At 33.5% G+C, this 24,118-nt stretch overlaps 1 protein-coding gene across 2 annotated transcripts in view; it reads left to right on the top strand.

The window, feature by feature from the left end:
- LOC129804743 (neurexin-4) overlaps positions 1-23,843 on the top strand; it is a 39,239-nt gene extending 15,396 nt beyond the window's left edge. Inside the window, exons 3-10 of one of the 2 annotated variants that reach the window (XM_055852309.1) lie at positions 5,205-5,401; positions 8,188-8,329; positions 8,397-8,767; positions 12,577-14,821; positions 17,956-18,089; positions 18,159-18,369; positions 18,461-18,598; positions 22,037-23,843. In XM_055852309.1, coding sequence (XP_055708284.1) covers positions 5,205-5,401; positions 8,188-8,329; positions 8,397-8,767; positions 12,577-14,821; positions 17,956-18,089; positions 18,159-18,369; positions 18,461-18,598; positions 22,037-22,227 — 3,629 coding nt within the window. In that variant the 3' untranslated portion in view covers positions 22,228-23,843. Of the gene's footprint in view, positions 1-4,006; positions 4,204-5,204; positions 5,402-8,187; positions 8,330-8,396; positions 8,768-12,576; positions 14,822-17,955; positions 18,090-18,158; positions 18,370-18,460; positions 18,599-22,036 lie in introns of both variants that reach the window. The other variant, XM_055852308.1, reaches the window with a different exon arrangement.
- Positions 23,844-24,118: the final 275 nt, after the last annotated feature.

The raw sequence follows: 24,118 nt of genomic DNA, 5'->3' as shown, positions 1-24,118 counted from the left end.
ACCCTAATCTCTTAAGTGTATGACAGTTTGAGATAAATCTTTACTGCCACATTTTACAAGCTAAATATTCTCGAGGATCAGGCTCAGTCTATTTGGGGCTTCTTCTATCTGAAGGCTGTGTTTAAATTTTTAAGATATATCTTGACATAAGAGATATTCCGAATCCGGGTTGCAATTTCAGCTTGGCGGTATTCCAATCCTTATTTGATCAAATTTTTAAAGGACAGAAATAAAGATGCAAAATTTGAATGCTATAAATTTCATATATTTGATATCAATTTTATTATCCAATATTTAATATTATTGACGGTAATTAAGGGACTAATTTTATTGCTTGTTAAATTTTTAATCATGATTCATGTAGTAATAAATTGTAACCTAAACACTTTTATTATTTATGTATATTACGTACATAAATTTTCAATGACCTCATGTGATATAGATTATCTCAGTAAATGCTTTAATATGGCTTAAATAAATTACATACTGCATTTTGAATCCCTTATCGAGACTGAATTATCTATTAAAATTCCAATTTATTTATATCATGAAAAATATCATTTTTACCATTGTTTTTGAGGTGTTTGACTTGTTTTGCCTATGCCATTAGTATTTACAATGAAATTTGTTGTTTTATATAAAAAATGAATACACGAGACTGTCTAGAAATTTACATAAATTCTAACAAATTTATAGGTCCTAAATGTTTTCTCTATTTACAAAAAAAAGAAACCAACATGAATAAATAACAAGCTGCTTGAAAGCGAGTGTCAAGAAGAAAAATTTAAAAACAACCATCCATGTAAAATTCAATTAATATCCATTTCACACATAATGTCATATATAAAATGGGAAAAGTGTCTCAAATTGCAATATTAATCAGGATTTTTCACACTTCATATTACGGAGAAATTGGACCTTTTTTCTGTCCTTTTCAATGCATTTATTCAGTGAATTTATGCTATTTATGAGGATATATTGCAATTTAGTCGAGCGTAACTGAAATGTCCCGCTGACAATAATTTCCGGATGAATTCTCTGTTTGAGTTTCAAATTTTTGGCTTGTTGGATCCTACACTCATATGCCATTAATGCATTGCAATTGTGGGATTTTTTGTCCTTCCCTTATGACCCTAAGCCGAAGGTATAGAAAGAGAATGGTCTCAGAGAGAGATAGAGACAGAAGAGTACACGATTGATTGTTTTTGCTGTACTGTTGAAAACTTATTGATTTTTGAAGTGAGTTCATGCTGGGGGTTTTTCTTCCATGGGGTGTGGAAAATTGTCTTTTGCCTGAGGGAATGGGCACAGGAGGGTTGAGAGTCTGGCCCTAAAGTGAGTGATTAAGGCGGAAAACGCAAGGAAGCTCACACCAAAGAAGAGTTTTTTTTTCAAGAGGAGGGTGTCAGAGGAGAAAATAAATTAGATTAAAATTGTGCAGACGTTCGTTGACACTTTGCCAAAATCATCAACATTCGTAGGGAAATTCGCTTTTTTGTTTGTTTTATTTGGAATGTTTGTGGATGATGTTGCGGAGTAGAAATGACATAAATTTTGCAGTTATTTGATGTTTTTTTTTCAGTAAAATTTCTAGATATTTACTTCTTATTTATAGTGTTTTTTTTGTCATATTAGAAATTTATTTTACCTTCTACAAGCATTTATAATGGGGTTATTACAGAAATATGCTATAAAATTTAATAAAATAATACAGCATTAGTCATATTTTTTTACCTTTTTTAACTTGATCAAAAAATTTAAACAATATATTTTAGAAGAAATATTGTTTTAAAAGGTTTAATTTAAAAGTTAGTAGGGGAAAGTACTCTCCCTTCGAACGTTCATGCCTTCGAATAATGTTAATTTTCTTTAAGTTTTCTTAAGAGCCTTAAACATTTCTATTAAATATTAGTTAGCTTATTATTAATTATTGATAATTATGTGACAATTATGTGGAAATCTCTTAAGAAAAGTAAGAGAAATTCACATTATTCGAAGGCATGAACGTTCGCAGGGAGAGTACTTTCCCCTACAGGTTTAGTACATGTCCCTGATAATACATTATAATGTTTACACCATCTGTAAGCATTGTAAATAAATTACTTTTAGAGTGTTTTCGACCTGATTGTCTTGCTTTAGCTTATCACGGCATTTTCGCCGAAGAACGCATTTGTTGGCTTGAAAAATCATCTGATGAATCTTATGCCCTAGGCAGACTTATGTACTAGACATACCTATGGCTTAAGCCGAGAGACTACTTAACGTAATTATAATCAAAATAATGATTAGACTGCATTCCCATATAGAAAGGCATATGGGCATATATAGAAAGGCATATGGGGGATACAAAGTGCGCCATAACCCTATAGGTATAACATCCCCGATTTTAAACAATTTAATCTAAGGGTAAATTTTAAATCAAAGGCTTGTAACTTTCCTTTAGAAGAAAGTTTTAAATGAAAATTAAAATTATTTTTGATATATTTGCAACACTATAAAAAACTAATCCCTTGTAAAACTAATGCAAAAGTTTAACATCTATCCGACGCACTGTGATTAATAATCAAAATCGAACTAAAATAGGATTTATGTCGATTTTTCAAGTAAGGTATAAACTCTAAAGCCTTTTTATTCTAAGAACATTTCTTTTGAGATATAATTCAAAAGCTGAAAATGCAATCTCCTCGAAGAAAAACTTTTTACATCCATGTGAACGTTTTTGTACAAATATCTATGTAAATCTGTCGCAATCATTAAAATCGGTGCAAATATGGTTCAAAAGAACTGAATTTCCTCAAAAAACAATTTGTAAATGGTTATGTAAAGATTTAAAGTTTTAGTTAAGGATTTTTTAATAAGCTTCAATTCATTAAGATCGGACTAAAACAGGACGGAGCGGAGTGTTTTCTTAGTTTTTGGCGTAATTTTTTTTGTAAAAAAATTCTTTTTCTTTGCGTTCGAAAAACATTTCTTATAGGAGAATAATCCTCCAAAATTATTTTTCTCATATACCAATTGACATAATTTATAATTTGGCCCTCTATTTTAATAAAATTTTAGCCCCGCTCTTGGTACTAGATGTGATAAGAAATGCTTGATCAGGAGTTCTTTTAGCACAATCATGTTCTAATGATTTAAGCTTATATTTTCAATTTTAAAAGGGATTGAACAATTTCAAAGTCCAGAGAACGGATGTATTACCTTTAAATGAAAGTACTTAGTACTTAATTTAGTACATGCATGTACTAAACCAAAATTCAAAAGAGGTCTACAAAAAAAATATTGACCTAGTTTGGAGGAATTACAATCAGGGTAAAAAATGTCTCATGCTGAAAAAAAAAGTTTCAATGTGATAGCACCGTAATATATTTTTATTAACTTTGAGAGCCATAAAATCAGTTGTAAAAAAGGATGTTTCATCAATAATTTTCCTCTTCACTTGCATTTTATTATAATGTTTGTTTTGTTGTGGCAAACAACAAAAAAAAAAAAGATAGTGCATCCCTATTTGAGCACTTTGCCGGCAATTTATCTCATCTATCTCACTTCAGGACACTTATAGATTGTTCAAGGGGAAAAGTGTTTTATTGTGTGTATGTGTGTGTATGGAAAATATTGAAATTGAGTGTGAGAGAAAATTGTTCAATAATAAAATTCCGAATGCGTAATAAAATATATACAGAGACGGAAGAAGAAGTGGCAGGAAAAAAACGTTGCAAAAATATGTTGAAATTTACCCAAGAGATTTAATATAATGCCTCATTGAATGGCAAGAGGGGTGTGTTACTAGTTGTAAAAATTCGAGGGTTGAATCACTGAAGAATATTCCATTTTCATGTATGATTTATTTCTCGTCATATTGCATCATTTAACATTTTCATCTTTTCTCCCCCTCCATTCATTCTTTATTCAATTAATTATTTATTGTTTGATTTTAGTCCTTTTAGCCTTCTTTTTTTAGCTTTACATAATAATTTTATTTGTATTTGGGAATTAATTTTTGAAGCTGGAACATCATGGACAGCAAGAAGTTCCGATTTCGATCAGCAATTGATTATTGATTTGGGTAATGTTAAAAATGTTACGAGAATTGCTATCCAAGGAAGACCCCACAGTACGGAGTATGTGACAGAGTTTAGTATCAGTTACGGATCAAATGGGCTCGATTATACGGATTATAAAGAAGCTGGTGGAAATACAAAGGTGAGAGAAAGAGGAGCGCAGGATATTAGCAGCTGACTTTATTCTAACACTTTCCACTAAAAAATCATCATCCCATTTTGATAGCTGACAAATTATTTGTTACTGATTGACAAAGCGATAGAGGGTGAAGTTATGCTTTTTTTTTAAATGTAGCTGGTGACTCGACAAAATGCTTTTATTTGTACGTGGAGGAGTTCATTGTATTTTCAGGGAAACATCAAACTTACAATTTATGCTCAAAATTAAAGTGTTTAAAATTAAATCAAACGAATTTATTGCAATTTTACAAGTATATCATGAAAAAATCTCATAGTTACTTATTTGCATCATAGAAATGAAAAACCGATTGGTTTTGTAGGTTAAAAAGGGGTTAGGTTGGTATTTCTTTGGTTAAAGGGACTAAATATTGGTATAATTTGTAATATTGGACCTCTTTTCATGATTATATTTAGCTAAAGTGCTATATTGAAATGTGAGGTTATGTTAAATTTAGCTCTAAAAAGTCTTAACCTAACCTACATTATAGGTTAGGTCTAACATAACCACAAAGTCCACTAGTAAAGTTATGTATTGTTCCAAATTAATTAACATTATTTTGAGCATGAACTGTATCTCCATCATCTCCCAAAGATGTTTATGTATAGAGAAAAAATCCAAAATATTTAGCGCTTAATAGAAATAACAAATAAATTACCGACTAATTTACAATTAGGACACACTTGTGACTAAACATTTTTCTCTCCCCTAATGTGTAACCATTTGTGAAGAAAATTGATTTATTTATTGCTTCTTTGTGCAATGTTGAGTGATATGCTTCTGGGTGTAAAATTAATTGAGAATGGTGTATGGTTGATGATGGAAAGAATCCTAATTCTTCATCAAAGAGTAAAATGTAATAATAATACTAACATTGATAAACTTTCTTTCCTTCTTTTGCTAACCGAACTGAACAAAAAAAAAATACCTGCAATTGATCCGTAAAATTGATCCACAACTAAAAGGTCAATCTGCATGGACACCTGTAGAAAATACTTACTATCACTTTCTCACATTTGATTTGGGTGAGAGGCGACTAATCCGTCGAGTAGCTACAGCTGGAAGAAGAAGGACACATGAATATGTTACAGAGTTTGTGGTACAATTTTCGGATGATGGGGAAAATTGGCGATCCTACGTCAATCCGAATGGGGAGGCACAGGTAAAGAAAAGGAAGATTAGAGAGAACTTGTTGAAAAGTTCTTTCTTGTCTGCATATGATAAAATTCAGTTAAACAATAATTCTGATAAAAGAAAAATTATAGAGTTTTCGTAATGTGAGGTTACAATAGACCTAACCTCAAAAATGGGTACGGAAGAAAATATTCGAGAAAGGAAAGGCTAAATTTAATAAGAAGTATATTCGTAAAATATATTTTAGATTATGAGAAAAATAATTAGAGACCTAAATGTTAGGTTTTAGTCCTTCTTATTACATTTAAGTTAAAAGAAGTCTCAAAAAACCTTCAGTTACATTGGTTCTATTTTTCTGTCAATTAAACAAATTTATGAAAAAAATGGAAGGGAGACTACGTGGTTTGGACAATTGCATTGAGGAATAAATTAGAACAAATTTAGAATATGAAAATTGCATTTTCAGGCCATAAATCATTGGGGTGTTTGGGGTTTTATGGTGCTATTTTAATAAAAAAATAAAAAGGAAAATCCTGCTCCTGAACATTTTTTTTAGTACATGACTGTTCTCATGTGCTTCTACGTTATCGACTTTTATTATATTGGCTTATATCACAAATCACAACTATTTTCCCCTGAGCTTGCCGTATTCTAAACCCGCTAACCAGTCGTTACAGGAACCAACACGAAGAAAAGTCGATTACATAGAAGAACATGACACCAGCTATGTACTAAAAAAATGTTCAGGAAAAAGATTTGCCTTTTCCCCCAATGAAAAATGAACATGTTTTTTAGCACTCTACTGTTCTCAAGTGCTTCTACACACATTTCGACTTTTTTGTGTTGGTTCCTGTCTCGACTATTTTGTGGTTTTAGAACACAGCCAAGTGTTTAGTTTTAGAACAAGTCGATAATGTAGTCGCACTTGATGTCATGTACTAAAAAACATGTTCATATTTCATTGAAAGAGCACCATTAGACCTTTTCTGGGAAGAGCGTCTACGTTTGCTCTTGCATCTGGTGCGAGTACTACACCTTGAACGCTTCCGGGAAGTGCGTCTTCTTCGCCTTCGTGTTGCTTCTCAGAGTTTATTATGTTAAGATGTTGAATATAGTGACAGTATCTCAAACGACAAAGATGATATTGATGAGATTACCGCTCTCTCCATGATGAAATTACTCACTAGTCAATTCCATTTCTGGAACCGTTTTCGCCACATTTTTCTCATTAGATCGCTCCATTTTATGCTTTATTCGTGTTTTTTCGCCTTTAGTTTTTGCACTCGAAAATTCTTAAGGTTTTTTCTCCACAGTTTTTTTGGCAAGACCATAAGACACTTCTGTATTAAATAAAATTCACGTGAAAATGATTTTTGTCAGTTGGATTGCTCATTGCATGAAAAACTTCATAACGAATTCTTTCTTATTGCCATTATAGCTTTTAAATAATTTTCCATTAGGTGAATTATCCTTTATAGACAAGACTAAAGAGTAAATTACCTCAATTTTATTTCAAATAATTGCCTATACTAGGAGAATTTAAAGGTATTATTTATTAAAAATTTGAATATTTTTTAAAGGTTATGTTCATCATAAACTCACATTTGTAAATTTTACAAGTGTGGATACATTTTTTGACTAAATAAGAGAATTATGATACTAAGGTTCAGATAAATCTCAAATAGAAAATGTGGGCAAAAGTGGTTTACGGTATTAAAAATTAGAAATGTTTTCAAGTACAATATGCTACAATTTAGGTTATGTCGTCAATTTTAGGTTATTTTGAAATTAAGTTTCCGAGCTGTTTATTATTATGCTATATTTTCCTCAATCTTGAGATAAATCTTAATGTGGTTAATTTTTAAATTAAAATTGTCATACATCTTTTTAGGATATCTATCTTTTAAACTAATCAGGACTTTTTATGCCTCGCCACATCTTTTAGCTCGGTATAATTTTATGAAGTCAAAATTCACTTCCCTTTATTTCTCAAAAGATTTGCATAAGTCTATCTTACTTCTTTCGGTCTCAAAATTGGACTGAACTAAATTTAATTTGGTCTGACATTCAAAAGAAGAAGAAGAGTGCGAAAGAGTGGAATAGACATATACAAAGCTTTTAGAAAAGGACGTGAATTTTGGCTTTATGAAATTATCCTTATCTGAAAAGTGTGCTGGAGCCATTAAATTTTTAAATGTAGAAAATTTCGATGGAAAACCGGATTAGATGATGCGTCGTTAGCCTTTAATTCAAAATCGTAAATATTTAATTTTGTCAATAGCCTCCGTCACAGCTTTTGGATGAGGAAAATTTCATGAAATCAAAATTCAGATCCATTTTTTCTCACACGTTTTGCATCTATCTATTCCACTATTTTGGACTCAAAAATGGCTTGGACTTGGACTAAATTGAATTCATTGTGATGTTCAAAAGAAGAAGAAGAGTACGAAAGAATAGGATAGACATATGCAGAACTTTTGAGAAAGAAAAGGATGGGAATTTTGATTTCATGAAATTTTTCTTATCTAAAAGATATGCCAGGAGGCATAAATATATTTAATTTGAATCTTTAAGCTTTCTTTATCTCAGAATTAAGGGACTTTCTCTGAATTTTATCGTATACAGACATGAAAAAAAACAAAACATGCAATTTGTTGTGGGTTATTTTTCTAATACCATCATGCTTTCCTATCCATCTGTCTATCTATTCTGTCTGACAATTTGTTGTCTCCTCTCAAGTGTTAAAATGTAATTTGCATAAAATGTCTTTTTCTCTCACTAAAAATAATCTCATTTGTCCATCCATCCAAATAGCTGTTCAAAGGAAATACTGACGGTGACAGTATTCGTCACAATGTCTTCGAAGTTCCCATTATTGCACAATGGGTCAGAATCAATCCTACAAGATGGAGAGATAGAATCTCATTGAGAGCTGAACTCTACGGTTGTGATTACTGTAAGTAGGACATTCTCATTGTCATTGCAATCATGCAGCAAAGATATTTTGTATAATACTCTTTCAGATCCAGAAACTCTGTCTTTCAATGGATCCAGCTTGGTAAAATTGGATCTTATGAGAGATCCAATTGTCAGCTATCGTGAATCTATTAGATTCCGTTTTAAGACATCAAATCCCATTGGTATCCTATTGTACTCGAGGGGTACTCAAGGGGATTACTTGGCTGTTCAAATTAGAGACAATCGCATGATTTTGAACATTAATCTGGGCTCAGGGCTAATGACAACACTCTCAGTAGGCAGTTTGCTAGATGACAATGTCTGGCATGATGCTGTTATCTCCAGGAATCGCAGGGATATCGTCTTTTCTGTAGATCGTGTCATGACAGAGGCCAAGATTAAAGGAGACTTTACGAGATTGGACTTGAATCGAGGGGTAAGTTTTAAACAAATTTTAGAAGGCGAAAAAACAAAATTTAATTTTCACACAAGAATTTATTCAGATTTTCAAGTCTAGAGGTAATTCTTCTTCAAATTTTCATGAGCAATTTCCGGAAGTTCCAATAAAATTAGATTAAATATCATCTAAGCCCTATCTTGTAGCTTTTACATCTCTGGGGTTTTTGGGGTCTTTTAGTCCTTTCTTCGGGAAGAATGTCTTCTTCTGCTCGTGGATCTGGTGTGAGCACGAGATCTTGAACGGCTTCAGAAGGAGCGTCTCTTTCGTCTTCGCACTGCTTCAGTGGGTTCATTTCTTTTAGATCCCGCATCTTCTAACCAGAAGATTCGGGATCTTAAAGAAATGAACGAAGGAGTCACTCCTCCCGAAGGCGTTCATTAGTGTGAGCACGAGATCTTGAATGCCTTCGGAAAGAGCGGCTCTTTCGTCTTTTTAATTCCTCCTTGATGTAATTCTTCATTAGACAATTCCTTCATGTCTTCTTTCGGAGATTCCTTTTCGGGAAATTTTTTATCCCTTTTTACCATTTTTTAAAGCGATTAATTTAGAATTTATTTGCATTGGAACTTCTAAATAATAATAATAATAATATATTTATTTATGTACTGAGCCACTAGGGCCATTTTGTACATTTTTATGTTTACATAAATTGATCTGATCAAATTTCAATTAAAGATAATGGGTATTTCGCGAAATTAAACTTAAATTTCATTATACAGATTAATTTTTTTCAGAAATTCAATAATTTTGAGTTCAGAAGCATAGTCTTCTTTTAAAATATTTCTTAAATTTAGATTTTGGAAAATACTTGACCTTACATCATCATATAAGTTACATTCTATCAATATGTGTTCAATGGAAAGTGAAACTCCACAAAATTCACAAATAGGAAAATTATCTTTTGTCATTAAAAATTTATGAGTAAGTCGACTATGGCCTATTCTAATTCTGTTTAAAATAACTTCATTTTGCCTACTATGAGAGTTCGAATAGATAAAACCAAAAGGATCAATTTTACTCTTTTTTAATTTATTACTAGGTGATATATTTGCCCACAATAGATTTCTTTTTTCCAAGATTTTTGATTTAATGTGATTTTTTTGGTCGTGAAACGTAATTGATAAGTCATCAACTAATTCTCGTGTAGCACCTTCGGCAGCAGCTCTATCGGCACGACAGTTTCCGTAGATCCCAGAGTGGCCTGGTACCCACATTAACTTTAAGTGCGGATAATTTTCCATTATAGAGTTTCTAATATCAGATACAATAGGATTTTTATTATTTAAATTTAAAATTGCTGAAAGGGTTGATTTACTATCAGTACATATCAATCTCTTCTCATTAACTGAAAGAGGAAAATGACAAACAGTTTGGATTGCTTTAGCTTCAGCGCTAAATACTGAACATTGATCTGATAACTTTAAAGAAGACACCGAACTATCAGGATGGAAAATCCCTAACCCTACACCTTGTTGGGATTTAGAACCATCCGTAAAGTAGATTGACCAAGATGAATAACGTGTATTACAAATTTCTGAAAAAATAACTTCTAACTTCTAAATAATTCTTTAAAATTCAAGTGCATGATAAGAACAAAAGAAATGATAGGAATGGCTTTAAAGAAGTGATGTAGATTTGAGATGGAGCAGAGAAAATACTCGTAAATTTTCCAACTTTCACCCTTCATGGACAACGCAAGTGAAACGATTTATGTAAAAGTATGTCAAGCTGTTTGTCCGTTTGTTCTTCCTTCTTAAATCGACCCAAAGATCATTAACACAACCTCAATATTTCCCCATCAATTGAAAAGGAAATTATTCTATTTTTGAAAGAAAATGCCCTTAGTAAATTATCTTGAGGAGTATTAGTGCTGTAAAAAATCGCTGGACCTAGAACCGTTTTTGAAGGAAATAAAAAAAAATGTTTTAAGGGGATTGGATAGGGTATTTTTCAGAAGAGTAAAGAGAAAACGAAAAACGCTCCTAGATAATATTGACTTATGGAGAATGGGAAGGGATCATCGAAAAAAGGGAAGGTGATATCTCTTACGTAGATTGTTCATAAAGTCTTGTACATCCTGAATGACTATGGAAACCCCGAATGGGCCAAAATTTGAAATGCGGTAAAATTCGTAAAGTTCGTAATCCCAAATGAACCAAAATCCCGAATGAGTCGAATTTGGGATTTCGGTTTTTTGTAACTTTGACCAATTCTGTATTTTGGCCTATTCGGGTATTTAGCTCATTCGGGATTTTGACTTTTTGAGATTCTGGCCCATTCGGAATTTAGGTTTTCAGGATTTCCACCCATTCGGGATTTCGGCTTTTTGGGATATTGACCCATTCAGGATTTTAGTTTTTCGAGATTTTGGCTTTTTTGGATTTCGATCCATTCGGGATTTCGGCTTTTTGGAATTTTGACCCATTTAGGATCTTGGCCCTTTCCAGATTTTGTTTTTTTTTTTTTTGGATTTCGACCTTATTTGGAATCTTGAATTTTCAGGATTTTGACACATTCGGGATTTCGTTTTTTTTTTTTTTTTGGATTTTGACCCAGTTAGGATTTTGGCTCATTCGGGATTTTGACCTTATTCGGAATCTTGAATTTTCAGGATTTCGACCCATTCGGGATTTCGTTTATTTTGGGATTTTGACCCATTTAGGATTTTGGCCCTTTCGGGATTTTGACCTTATTCGGAATCTTGAATTTTCAGGAGTTTGACCCTTCGGGATTTCGGTTTTTTGGGATTTTGACCAATTTAGGATTTTGGCCCTTTCGGGATTTTGACCTTATTCGGAATCTTGAATTTTCAGGAGTTTGACCCATTCGGGATTCCGGTTTTTTGGGATTTAGACCCATTTAGGACTTTGGTCCTTTCGAGATTTTGACCTTATTCGAAATCTTGAATTTTCAGGAGTTTGACCCATTCGGGATTCCGGTTTTTTGGGATTTAGACCCATTTAGGACTTTGGTCCTTTCGAGATTTTGACCTTATTCGAAATCTTGAATTTTCAGGAGTTTGACCGATTCGGGATTCCGGTTTTTTGGATTTAGACCCATTTAGGATTTTGATCTGATTCGGAATATTGAATTTTCAGGATTTTGACCCATTCGGGATTTCGGTTTTTTGGGATTTAGACCCATTTAGGACTTTGGTCCTTTCGAGATTTTGACCTTATTCGAAATCTTGAATTTTCAGGAGTTTGACCGATTCGGGATTCCGGTTTTTTGGATTTAGACCCATTTAGGATTTTGATCTGATTCGGAATATTGAATTTTCAGGATTTTGACCCATTCGGGATTTCGGTTTTTTGGAATTTTTACCCATTTAGGATTTTGGCCCTTTCGGGATTTTGACTTTTTTGGACTTTGACTCATTCGGAATTTTGACTTTTTTGCACTTTGACTCATTAATTATTTTGACTTTTTGTTGCGATTTTGATCCATTCGGAATATTAGCTTTTCAAATTTCTACCCATTCGAGATTCCGGCTTTTTGGAATTTTGATCCATTTAGGATTTTGACCTATTCGGGATTTTGACTTTCAGAACTTTGATTTTCGGTATTTTGGCTGATACCGTCACCGGAGATATCCCTTTAATTTTTACTTGCATTAACTACAATCTATTTTCATTTACATTCTTTAGTTAATATTCACTCAAGGATTGGGAGGGGGGTCATCGAAGACCGAATGTTTATATTTCTCACCGTTTCATCTCTAGTTGAAATTATTTCGGAAAATGCAGAAAATAATTCCAGAATATTTTTTGCTTCGGTACTTTCAGTTGTACATTGGAGGAGTTCCGTACCATCAGGAAGGTATGGTTGTCCATCAGAATTATACGGGTTGCATTGAGAATCTCTATTTGAATGCCAGTAACTTCATTCGAGAGCTCAAGGAAGCCATTCACTATGGTGAAGCTCTGAGATTTGATAAGATTCACACGATGTACACATGTCCAGAGCCTCCAATAATGCCCGTGACTTTCCTCACGCGGGCTTCCTATGCCAAAATGCGCGGGTATGAGGGTATGAAGCAACTCAATGTATCGTTTTGGTTCAGGACATTTGAGGAGAAGGGACTTTTGCTGTATCATGAGTTCAATTCTAAGGGATTTGTGAAGTTGTATTTGGAGGAAGGTGTGGTTAAGGTGGACTTGAAGACTGATGATTATCCGGCAATTACACTGCGTCCACACAATCAGATGTTCAATGATGGCAGGTGGCATTCACTTGTACTGACACTGTCGCAGAATAAGATGGTGTTGGATATAAATCGAAGGCCAGCAGATACGGAGAGATTGATGTCAATCCTTACGGGAGGGGTTTACTATATTGGTGGGGGGAAGACGAGAGATGGATTTATTGGGTGCATGAGGATGATATCAGTCGATGGGAATTATAGATTGCCGACAGATTGGAAGGATGAAGATTATTGTTGCAAGAATGAGGTTATATTCAATGCCTGTCAAATGACAGATCGCTGCAATCCCAATCCGTGCAAACATGATGGGATTTGCCGGCAGAATTCGATGGAATTCTTCTGCGATTGTCAGAATACGGGATATGCAGGAGCTGTATGTCATACTTCTCTGAATCCACTGAGTTGTGTGGCGTACAAGAATGTCCAGTCGGTGCATCAGAGAGCAAATATCAATATTGATGTTGATGGGAGTGGACCGCTGAAGCCATTCCCGGTCACTTGTGAATTCTATGCCGATGGACGGGTTATCACGGTGTTGAGTCACAGTCAGGAACATTCGACAACTGTTGATGGATTCCAGGAACCCGGAAGCTATCGGCAGGATATCATTTACGAGGCTGAGCTTCCGGAAATTATGGCTCTGCTCAATAGATCTCATACGTGTTGGCAGAGACTCAGCTATGCCTGCAGATCTTCCCGGCTGATGAATTCCCCGTCGGATGAGCTAAATTTCCATCCGTATGCTTGGTGGGTGTCCAGGAACAATCAGCGAATGAATTACTGGGCTGGCGGAGTTCCAGGATCCAGGAGGTGCGAATGTGGTGTCTGGGGAACGTGCTATGATCCAACAAAGTGGTGCAATTGTGATTCAAATTACTACAATTGGTTGGAGGACAGTGGAGAATTGCGAGAGAAGGAACATCTTCCAGTCAAGGCTGTTCAGTTTGGTGACACAGGAACACCACTAGATGAGAAATTCGGACGATACACCTTGGGACCATTGATGTGCGAAGGTGATGATCTCTTCAATAATGTTGTCACCTTCCGGATTACAGATGCCACAATCAATCTGCCCAGATTCGATATGGGACATTCCGGAGATATTTATCTGGAATTCCGGACAACAATTGAAAATGCTGTTCTATTCCATGCCAAAGGTCCTACGGATTACATCAAACTCAGCATAATTGGTGGAAAGAAATTGCAGTTCCAGTATCAGGCCGGAAGTGGACCATTGGGAGTCAATGTGGAGACAAGTTATCATCTAAATGACAACAATTGGCATTCCGTGAGTGTAGAGAGAAATCGCAAGGAGGCACGACTTGTGGTCGATGGAGCTCTAAAGGCTGAAGTAAGGGAGCCTCCGGGTCCTGTTCGAGCCATCTATCTCACCTCAGAGCTAGTCATTGGAGCCTCCTATGACTATCGTGATGGTTATGTAGGATGCATCAGGGCACTGTTGCTCAATGGGGAACTTGTTGATCTCAAGTACCATGCCAGAAATGGGCTGTACGGAGTATCAACGGGATGCATGGGCAGATGTGAGTCCAATCCTTGTCTCAACAATGGTACTTGCTTCGAGCGCTACGACGGCTATACCTGCGATTGTCGATGGAGTGCCTTCAAGGGACCGATTTGTGCTGATGAGATTGGCGTCAATTTGAGATCCAGCTCAATGATCAAGTACGACTTTTTGGGATCATGGAGATCGACGATTCGTGAGAGTATTCGAGTGGGATTCACAACAACCAATCCCAAGGGATTCCTCCTGGGCTTCTATTCCAACTCGTCCAAGGAATATCTCACGATTATGGTGTCGAATTCTGGTGAGTTAAATTTTATTTACATTTTTTATAATTGTAGAGCAAAAAAAGAAATTTTTTCATCGTCGCTTGGATCAGCAAATGCCGTATGAGTATTTTATCATTTTTAAAAAAAATTTTAATGGTTTTAAAATCGATAAAAAAAATTAAAATAGCTTCACAACAATTTTTGGTCATCATGAAAAATTTTAGTTATCCAACGAAATATTCTATTACGCCTATGGCACACCTTTTAAATCGGTCAAATTTCATGAATCAAAATTCGCGGTACTTTCTTTCTCAAAAGATTTACATAATTGTGTTCAATTTTTTCAAACACAAAATTGGATTGAACTTAATTCGGTGTGATGTTCAAAAGAAGAAGAAGAGTGTGAAAAATTAAGATAGACATATGCAAACCTTTTAAAAAAGAAAGGAATGTAAATTTTGACTTTATGAAATTTTCCTGATCTAAAAGGTGTGTCACAATTTCTTAATTTAAAAAAATGTGATTTTTCCTTTCTGTTAAACATTGAGAAAAAAAGAGGGTGCGATTAACATTTTTTCCTCAGAATATTAACACTTTTTAGGTGTAAAAATATATCAACATTTTTTTATGTTAATTTTACACCTTATTAAGGGTAAAATTAACATGAAAAAGGTTAACTTTAACACCTAATACACCTAAAAAGGGTAATATTTACACTGATTTCGGATCAATAATGCAGGGTAAAATTAACATTTCCGGAATGTTATTTTAACTTTTTTGGATTTCCCTCAGTGAAAATATTTTAACTGATTTTAAGCATTAAAAATATATGAGTTCTATAAAGAAATAAATACATTTATTCATACAATTTTCTAAACAGAGGGGCAATTCACGAAATATCCAGACAAAATTGACGGGACGGCGAATATGGCAGAGACATATTTGGTGCGGCGAAAAGTGAAATAACACTAAATAATGCATTTTTCAGTCCGTTTTTATTCGACGAAAAATAGACAAAACGAAATTGCCAGGATATTTATTAAGGCGCGTATTTAAAATTGGAAATATGAATCTTTGCAATAATTTGGGAATTTAAAGTATTTATAAGAGAAAATTTTCAAATACCAATATAAATGTTTATATTTTGAATCATTTTTTTCCAAAATCACTTTCTTTGACTTTCTTTTAATTAAATTCTAAACACAATTTTCAGAGATACGGTTTAAAATAACGATGATACAATTTCATTATTAGGTTAGAAAATTATTTGGCTTTTAATCAAGAAGTCTTCACATAATATTTTCTGAGAATTACAATAAATGTTGTAAGTCTGTAAAGACCAATTACCTCTCAGAAGTAGCATCGAAAAAATTGCATTTATTCTAATAATAAAGATATTATTCATTTTGTACATAAACGTGGTAAATGTTATGACAAACGCTGAAAATATCTTATTTCATTGTAGAAGTCAGCTTGGCGAAAATTTTGATCCGAAATAAATCCTATGTAAATTTTAACAACAAAAAATTCTGAAACTTATAATCCCCAATAATAATTCTTTCCCTGTACTTACCGAACACCTATTTTTTCAGAACTGAAAAAATAGGTCAAAAAAGTACCCAAACTATGCATATAGAGAGACAGCACTGTATATAAGAACCTAAGATAAAATGCCCGAGATCAACAAAAAAGCGTGTTTGCCATCTTTATTTGACGTTTCAGTCCGCCCTTTTGAATAATTTAAGAACAAAAATCTCGTCCGAAAATTTGTATCCAGGCATTCGTTTGACTTAGAACGAATAGTATATATGTTCTGAAAAGGTCTTGACATTAGCTACAACATATTAAAATTTTAGCCCAATAGGGTAAGTTTTAGGTTTTAACAGTTATTCAAAATGGTGGACAGAAACGTCAAATCAAGATGACAATCACGCTATCTTGTAAATCTGGAACATATTATCCTTATGCCCTAGACACACTTACGACTTAAGCCGAGACACGGCTTAGTGGAAAATTATGGAAATGCACTTTAACCACTATTTCTAATATAATTACGCTAAGCCGTCTCTCGGCTAATCCTCAAATCTGTTAAGGCTCTTAGATGTGAAGACCTTCCGTCTTGTTTTTTATAAGCAATTGTTGATTTTTTTTTAGTATTTATTTAAAATTTGAAAGTCATCCGCAACAACCGTATTTTAAAATTCTTAAAAGACCTCAACTAAGTTTTTTTTAAGAACTAATAAAGTCTTCTTCCAGTGAGCGTTGGAATTATTGATCAAATCCTAAGAATCAAACACAAAATTTTCCAGAGCTTTCGGCAGCCATCGTATAGTCCTCAGTATTTCCTGATTGATGTTTTTCTCTTGGATATTCGTAACTAACTTGTCATTTTTCTGCACATAATTTTTTGAAACTATTTAGGCGCGAATTATTTACTTTTTTCACAATCAATGACTTTGTTTGATTCTTAAAATTTCATTGTCAAAGTCCGAGGCTTGCCGGAAGGACAATTTATCCTAGATATGTAATTTAAATCCCGCTCAATTATCTGTTTTATAGCAGTTAAAATAATTTTAAATATGACGATTTCATTATGACACAATTGCATTAAAAATATAAATTATTAGAAAATATTTGTTATTACTTATTTTGTGTACCAAAAAACTTTTTTTTTGTCGCAGAACATACTAGTCATGTTTTTTTCTCTTAAAATCTTAGACATTTCCAAAGCACTTTAAAGAAAAGAATGTGACTGATTGTTTGTACTAAATCTCACAAATTTTATTATTTCTTTTAAGCGCAGGTCAAGTAAGTTATGAAGTTTTTCCAATGCAAAATGGAAATGGAGCAAAAATGTTTTTTAGTACATGACTGTTCTCATTTTTTTTTGCAAAATCAAACAGTCGTGACAAGAACTAAGACAGAGAACAGAACAGTCGATAATGCAGAAAAGCACTTGAAAGGAGTTATATACTAAAAAAATGTTTTTCCACTTTTCATTTTTATTGAAATAGCATCATTCATGAACTATTTTTGTTCCAAAGAAAGAGAGTAGACTTTTTTCTCGATTATTTGTCATTATTTTTTTTTCAGTTTAACCAAAGAATTTTAAAAGGATTAAACATAGTACGTATAGCATAATCTTTAATATAAAAAAATTGCTTTTCAGGACATTTGCGTGTTGTGTTTGACTTTGGATTTGAGAGGCAGGAACTCATTTATCCGGACAAACATTTCGGCCTTGGACAGTATCATGATGTGAAGTTCTCTCGAAAGAATTCTGGGGCAACTGTTGTGCTTGAGGTAAAAGTTTTACTTGGTCGCTCGGGAAAAGCCGAAACTCAATTAATTCATTTAAAATAATTCTCTCAGGTGGATAATTATGCACCTCAGGAGTATGACTTTGATATAAAGGATTCTGCAGATGCTCAGTTCAATAACATTGAGTACATGTACATTGGGAAGAATGAGTCAATGTCGGATGGATTTGTGGGTTGCGTGTCTCGGGTGGAGTTTGACGATATCTATCCACTGAAACTCCTGTTCCAGCAGAATCCACCGGAAAATGTTAAATCCCTAGGAAGTAAGTTAAATTGCATCTAATTGATTCTCTCTTCACTTTGAAATTAATGCATTTCCCCCTCTCTCTTTATTTTATCTCTTGCTCCCATTAGCACCGCTCACGGAGGACTTTTGCGGAGTTGAACCTGTGACTCATCCGCCAATTGAGATTGAAACACGTCCGCCACCGGAAATTGATCAAGATAAACTCAGACGTGCCTACAATCAAGTGGATTCAGCCATTTTAGGCAGTAAGTAACAATTTTTAATTCAATAACAATGATTCACTTTCTTGAGCAGATTTTTTGAAATTATTGAACTAGAGTACAATGGGGTAACTGGGAATCGGACCTAAATTGGAATTTTTAAAATTTAAATTTAAAATTCGTGAACTTATAAAAAAACACGGAAATATTTTTAATAGGAAAAATTATTAAGGACACTCGGAAATGATTTGACATGCAGAAATGAATTTAAGAATCACAAAAATGTTTCTAAAAGTGCTAAATTGATTCTTGAAATTCGAAAATATTTTTTAGAAATACAAATAGGGTAAGGGCTCATAATTTTAACCAGTCTGCTTATAAGCATCAATGTTCCAAGTTTGAAGTGCGACATTTTCGATACTAATTGACTTTTTTTGTTACTCTCTTTTCAAAAGGGTTGTTTAGAAACTTAGCAAGCTATTTATCGTCTTATTTTTACTAAAATTAGTTTTAATACGTTTAAAAATGAATTGATATGTAGAGGTGAATTTGACTCTTATTTTGGACAACTTGGTTATTAATTTTTACAACTTGGCTGTAAATTTGGACAGCTAATCCGCCTCAACCGGATGCCCATTGTTCTTCACTTCATGAACCAATCTTACCAAGTCCTCTTCCTGGTCATGTAAGGGAAACGTAGAATGTCACAAGAAGCCCGGAAACTTTCCATATCATTCATTAAAGTGAGTTGACTTCGATACTCCATGTACGTGCGGATTTACTCATTCCCTGGCCTTTCCGGGGGCCTTTCAAGGCATTTCTCACTACATCTCTTTCGTAGAGATGATGCTCCTTTGTTTCTCCAGGCATTTGTCCAACCTAGTCATCACAAAAGCTAAAACTTCACGAAATTTCCAGAGAAAAACACCTGTCCAAAATAAGGAGTATCACCTCACTGGTGAATGTCTTAGAAAATTTCCCATTTTTCACACGAAAAATCCAATTCACAAAGCAAATCTCACTTCAGGTCAAATGTACAAATCACCATTAATTTGAATCAACACAATATTCAATGAATATTCAATAATATCACTCAAAAAAAGCGAAGAAACTTTGAACAAATAGAACAAATATTTAGATAGAATTCATTATTCATCAAATATTGGAATAAAAATACATCATTTTAATCAATTTATTTTTAGTGTCCAATTTTATCCTCAAAGTGTCCAAAATAAGAAACTGGACAAAATTATGAGCCTTTCCCCTAAATGATTTATAATCCCCAACAAGAATTACGAGCAAATTGTTTGAATCGAGGTGAAAAATCTGCAAAATATTAACAGGGTAAAGTTAAAAAATAGCCTCACTTTTTATTAAACTGGCTACCCCCTTGTTTTAGGCAATGTTTTGAGTGATTTATAAATCGGCTCAAATCAATTGTCGACCGGTAATCGATAAGTGATTTTCATCCGAAAATCTATTCTATTTCTATTACCGTATGTGAGGGTGACTTTGACACCCCCGGTTCGTAAGTTTTTTATTTCTGGAACTTAAGGATGGTAGGGGAAAGTGCCCATGCTTGATACCATTGGAAGCTTCGTAATGACTAAATTTTTCCTATGTTTCTCTTTAAACGTGACTCCACAATGTATTTTAAAAACTGTTCAATTTCCCATAGTTTTTAAAATATGGTTGCGATGAGTCACATATATATTGTGAAACATAGAAAATTTAGTCATTACGAAGCTTCCAATGGTATCAAGCATGGGCACTTTCCCCTATTTACCTATCCAATTTATCATGGCTGATCGGTTTAGACACCATCCTTAAACTCGAGAAATAAATAAAAGCTTATACCGGCTTTAGACTGGGGGTTTAGCCCTGTTCCTGAAGGTAAAAAAAACTAAATAACAAACAATTTTGTTGATTTTTTAAAAGCTAATGGATTATTTTTATTTTTCATATCCAAACCTAAGCAATAATTCCCTCAAATTATCTTGCCGAATAAAGAATTAGAGTAATTAAGCCATATGGCTAATACGGGCTTCAGATCTGAGGGCTTAGCCATATGACTTAAATCCTCTAATTCCTTATCAGGCAAGATTTTTGAGGAAATTGTTGCTTTGGATTGAATTTTAAGGGCAAATTACCCATTATATTTTAAAAAATTAACAAAATTGTTTGTTATTGAGATTTTTGAGGCCTTTGGGAAGTTGGATAAACCTCCAGTCTGAAGCCGGTTATTATGAACGGGGTATCAAAGTCACCCACAAGGCACAAATTCGCCCGCGCTTACGGTACCTGTAAGACTATTTTGGGGGATCTTTTGAGTGCAATCGGTTGAAATCGGTTGAGAACCGGTAAACAATAAATGAAGCGAAAATAGTTTTGGGCAGCCAACGGCCGCAGCGATTCCACGGGATTTCCAGCAGCCTTTTCTGCCATGTCCGCTGATTTTACCGCTAAAAATCCGCGTGGAGTTCCCTGGATTTTACCGCTCAAAATCCGCGTAAGCTTTCAAGATGGAATTTGACGCTAAATGTCTTTCTAGTGTTCCATGGACGTTTGCGGAACTCTGTATAGGACCGTCTAATAAGAAATATCCGCGAGTTTCCATGAACTTTTCTCTGACGAATATTTCCACGGCTTTTCCACGGAAAATCCTCTTTATTTCCATGAAATTCTCCGTGGAAATTTCCATGCAACGGCCTTAGTGGCTTCCGTGGTGTAATATTACAGAATTCCACGACTTTTCCAGTGGATTTTTTTAAAAATATTTTTCTTCAAAATGATTCCTAAAATTGATTAAAAATGGCGTAGAATTTTCATAGAGAATTTCCACAAAAAAAAAACATCCACAAATAAATGGACTATAAGTGCCAATTGGCAACTTGGTACTTGGAGAGTATTCATGTATCAGACGAACACTCAGTTGTTCTACTTTTGAGTTGAAAATATTGCTAATTCATTTGAGTATGTCTAGCTCGCAAGAAGTATAGCGTTAGGGCGAAAAATAATTGCAGAATTTTCGCGTTTACGTCCATGGAGTCTTGGCCGAAAAGATATCAGAAAATATACTCGGAATGTTCAATGGAAATTTTGTTTCAATTTCCATGGAATGCTCTTAGATAATTGCAAGAAAATACTTCGGAATTTTTTTCAAGGAAATCCACGCGAAAAATAGCTGATGACTCCGCAGAATTCCAAGCGGAATATTAGCGTTTATTTCCCCGGAAACTCACGCGGAAAAATAGGAAAAAAATTCCATGGATTTTTCCGTTATTGTGAAACTTTGCGGCCGATCGGCTACAGGGGGGTATACCATCTGAGTTACGAGTTCGAGTACTTTGCAAAACCCTGGGATGCTTTGCACCCCTTTTATGTTAAAATCATTTTGTATTCCTAAACTTTTTATTTAGTCTTTTAAGTAAATTTTTAATTAAGTAGTGAGTTACAAGGAGTCTTTTCTTTATTATCTTTCAGGTGTCCTGGCCATACTTTTCCTGTTGCTGCTGATAATGGGAATCCTCATTGGGCGATATTTAGCTCGACACAAGGGCGAGTATTTGACTCAGGAAGACAAGGGAGCCGATGCTGCTCTCGATCCTGATGAGGCTGTTGTCCACTCAACAACTGGTCACCAGGTGACCAAGAGAAAGGAGTGGTTCATCTAAAAAAAAAACAAAGAAGGGCAACGACAGAGGAAAGGAAAAAGCCCGCCGTGTTCTTCATTGCAATCTCGCTTTTGCCCTTCCTCAAAGTTTTTAAAAACAAAAACCCAGCCAACAGTTTTTTTTTGCGACCAATGTTCTTCGTATTTTAAGATCTTTGAGAGCAGACTTTTGAAAGAAAAAAAGGAAAAAATATTCGATGAAACGAACAAAAGATTGTGGAGAAAGGAATGGGATGAAAGTTCTCCGATGGATTTCCATGTAAATATTTTTTTATTTTTCTCCTTTTTATTATTTTTTTTTGTTTTTGTCGAATATCTTTTTTTCTTTTCAAATTTTTTTACCGTCCATTTTTTTCCTCGTACATAGATGTGAAGTTTTGTTTTTTTTCTTAGATTTATTTCCTAAAATATTTAACAGTTTTATTTCTTAACATAAGATACACGCAATAGATGAAGAGAGATAGTGAGAAAAAAAAGAAGTATTAGTGAAAGATATAATCACATTTTTTTTTATCGAAATAGAAGAATAAAACGAAAAAGGGAAATCAGGAAATGATAGATTAGAGGACTTTAAATAGGGATTTTTTTTGTTTGAATTGAGAAAGGAAATTTGAACATTCAGTCTCTACAATTTTTACTTTGAATAATTTTTTCTATCTTTTTTTAGTGGCAAAAAATGCACTAAAAAATTGTCTTTGGGAATCTTACAATTTAAAAATGAAATCGTGTTTAAAAAATAAACGTTACATTCCAAAAAAAATAATTGCATGTTAGAAATGCTTCCAATTGTTTTCTTGCTCTTTTTTCTCTTAAAGTTCTTTTTTTCAGTGTTTTTCTTTGTCGTCTGTGAAATTTTCTTCAACAAGGATCACTTTCAAATTTCAAGTAAAAATCTTACAGCAATATTTTTGTATTTTTAGTATTTTTTTTTGTTCAAGAATGTGCTTAAAAAATTAAATATTTTGCTTAATAAAAAAAACAAGAACGTTCTTGATAGAATATTTTTGTAAAGACGAGAAAACTACTTAACTACAAAATCTGTGGTGTTATAGAACTTCATAAGAGAAGGGTGTGCCTTAATCTTGATAATTAAAAAGAAAAGAAAAAAGATTTGTAAAATAAATCTTGTCTTTACTGGAAGTGATTCTTGGATTTAATTAGGAATTTTCAAATGAACTAAATAGCAATGTTGGAAGTATTTTTTCATCGTTTTTTAATGTATTCTCAAAGAACATTTTCCTTAAAAAGAGAAAATGCATGAGAATTATGAATTAAATAAAAAATTTCAATTATTAATAACTTCAAAAAAAAATTGTCTGTCGCGCATTTCTAGAATTTTCAGAAAGTCCTTATCATTTTTTATCCTAGGCAAACAAATTCCCAAAAAGAAATTCGCACAAAAAATGGGAATAAAATTTATTAACAAAGAGAATTGAGAAATATTTTTTGTGCAAAAAAAAATCCAATTTATAAAAGAATAGTGTTCGTCAAAAATAAGACACTTTAATTAGTTTTTTTTGTCTTGTAGTTTAAGAAATACAGAGAAATCTCAATTTTTGTACAAAAAAAAATTAAATAGAAACTATGAAGAAAAAATAAAAAAAATATGTAAAAGAATTTCGATGTTTTGATGTCTGATAATCCTGGATGGAAAACCTTTAGCTATTACAAAAATTTCTTTAAACCATTTTCATTCTCGCTAAAAGATAAAAAAATGGTATAACATTCAAAAAGGCTTTTCTTCCCTGTTTTCCTTGAATTGTTTTTTTCGACTGCTTTTGATCTCTTTTACAATCACTAAATGACTAAAAAATTGAATTTGGTGAAAAATATCGTTGTCACAGAGTGGCTGGAAAAACAAATGAGATTGACTAGAAAAAGCTTCTCTACGT

This window comes from Phlebotomus papatasi, chromosome 2 (assembly GCF_024763615.1).
Source record: "Phlebotomus papatasi isolate M1 chromosome 2, Ppap_2.1, whole genome shotgun sequence".
Lineage (NCBI taxonomy): Eukaryota > Metazoa > Arthropoda > Insecta > Diptera > Psychodidae > Phlebotomus > Phlebotomus papatasi.
Note: the sequence above shows the minus strand (reverse complement) of the source record. Positions and strands in the feature narration are given on the sequence as shown.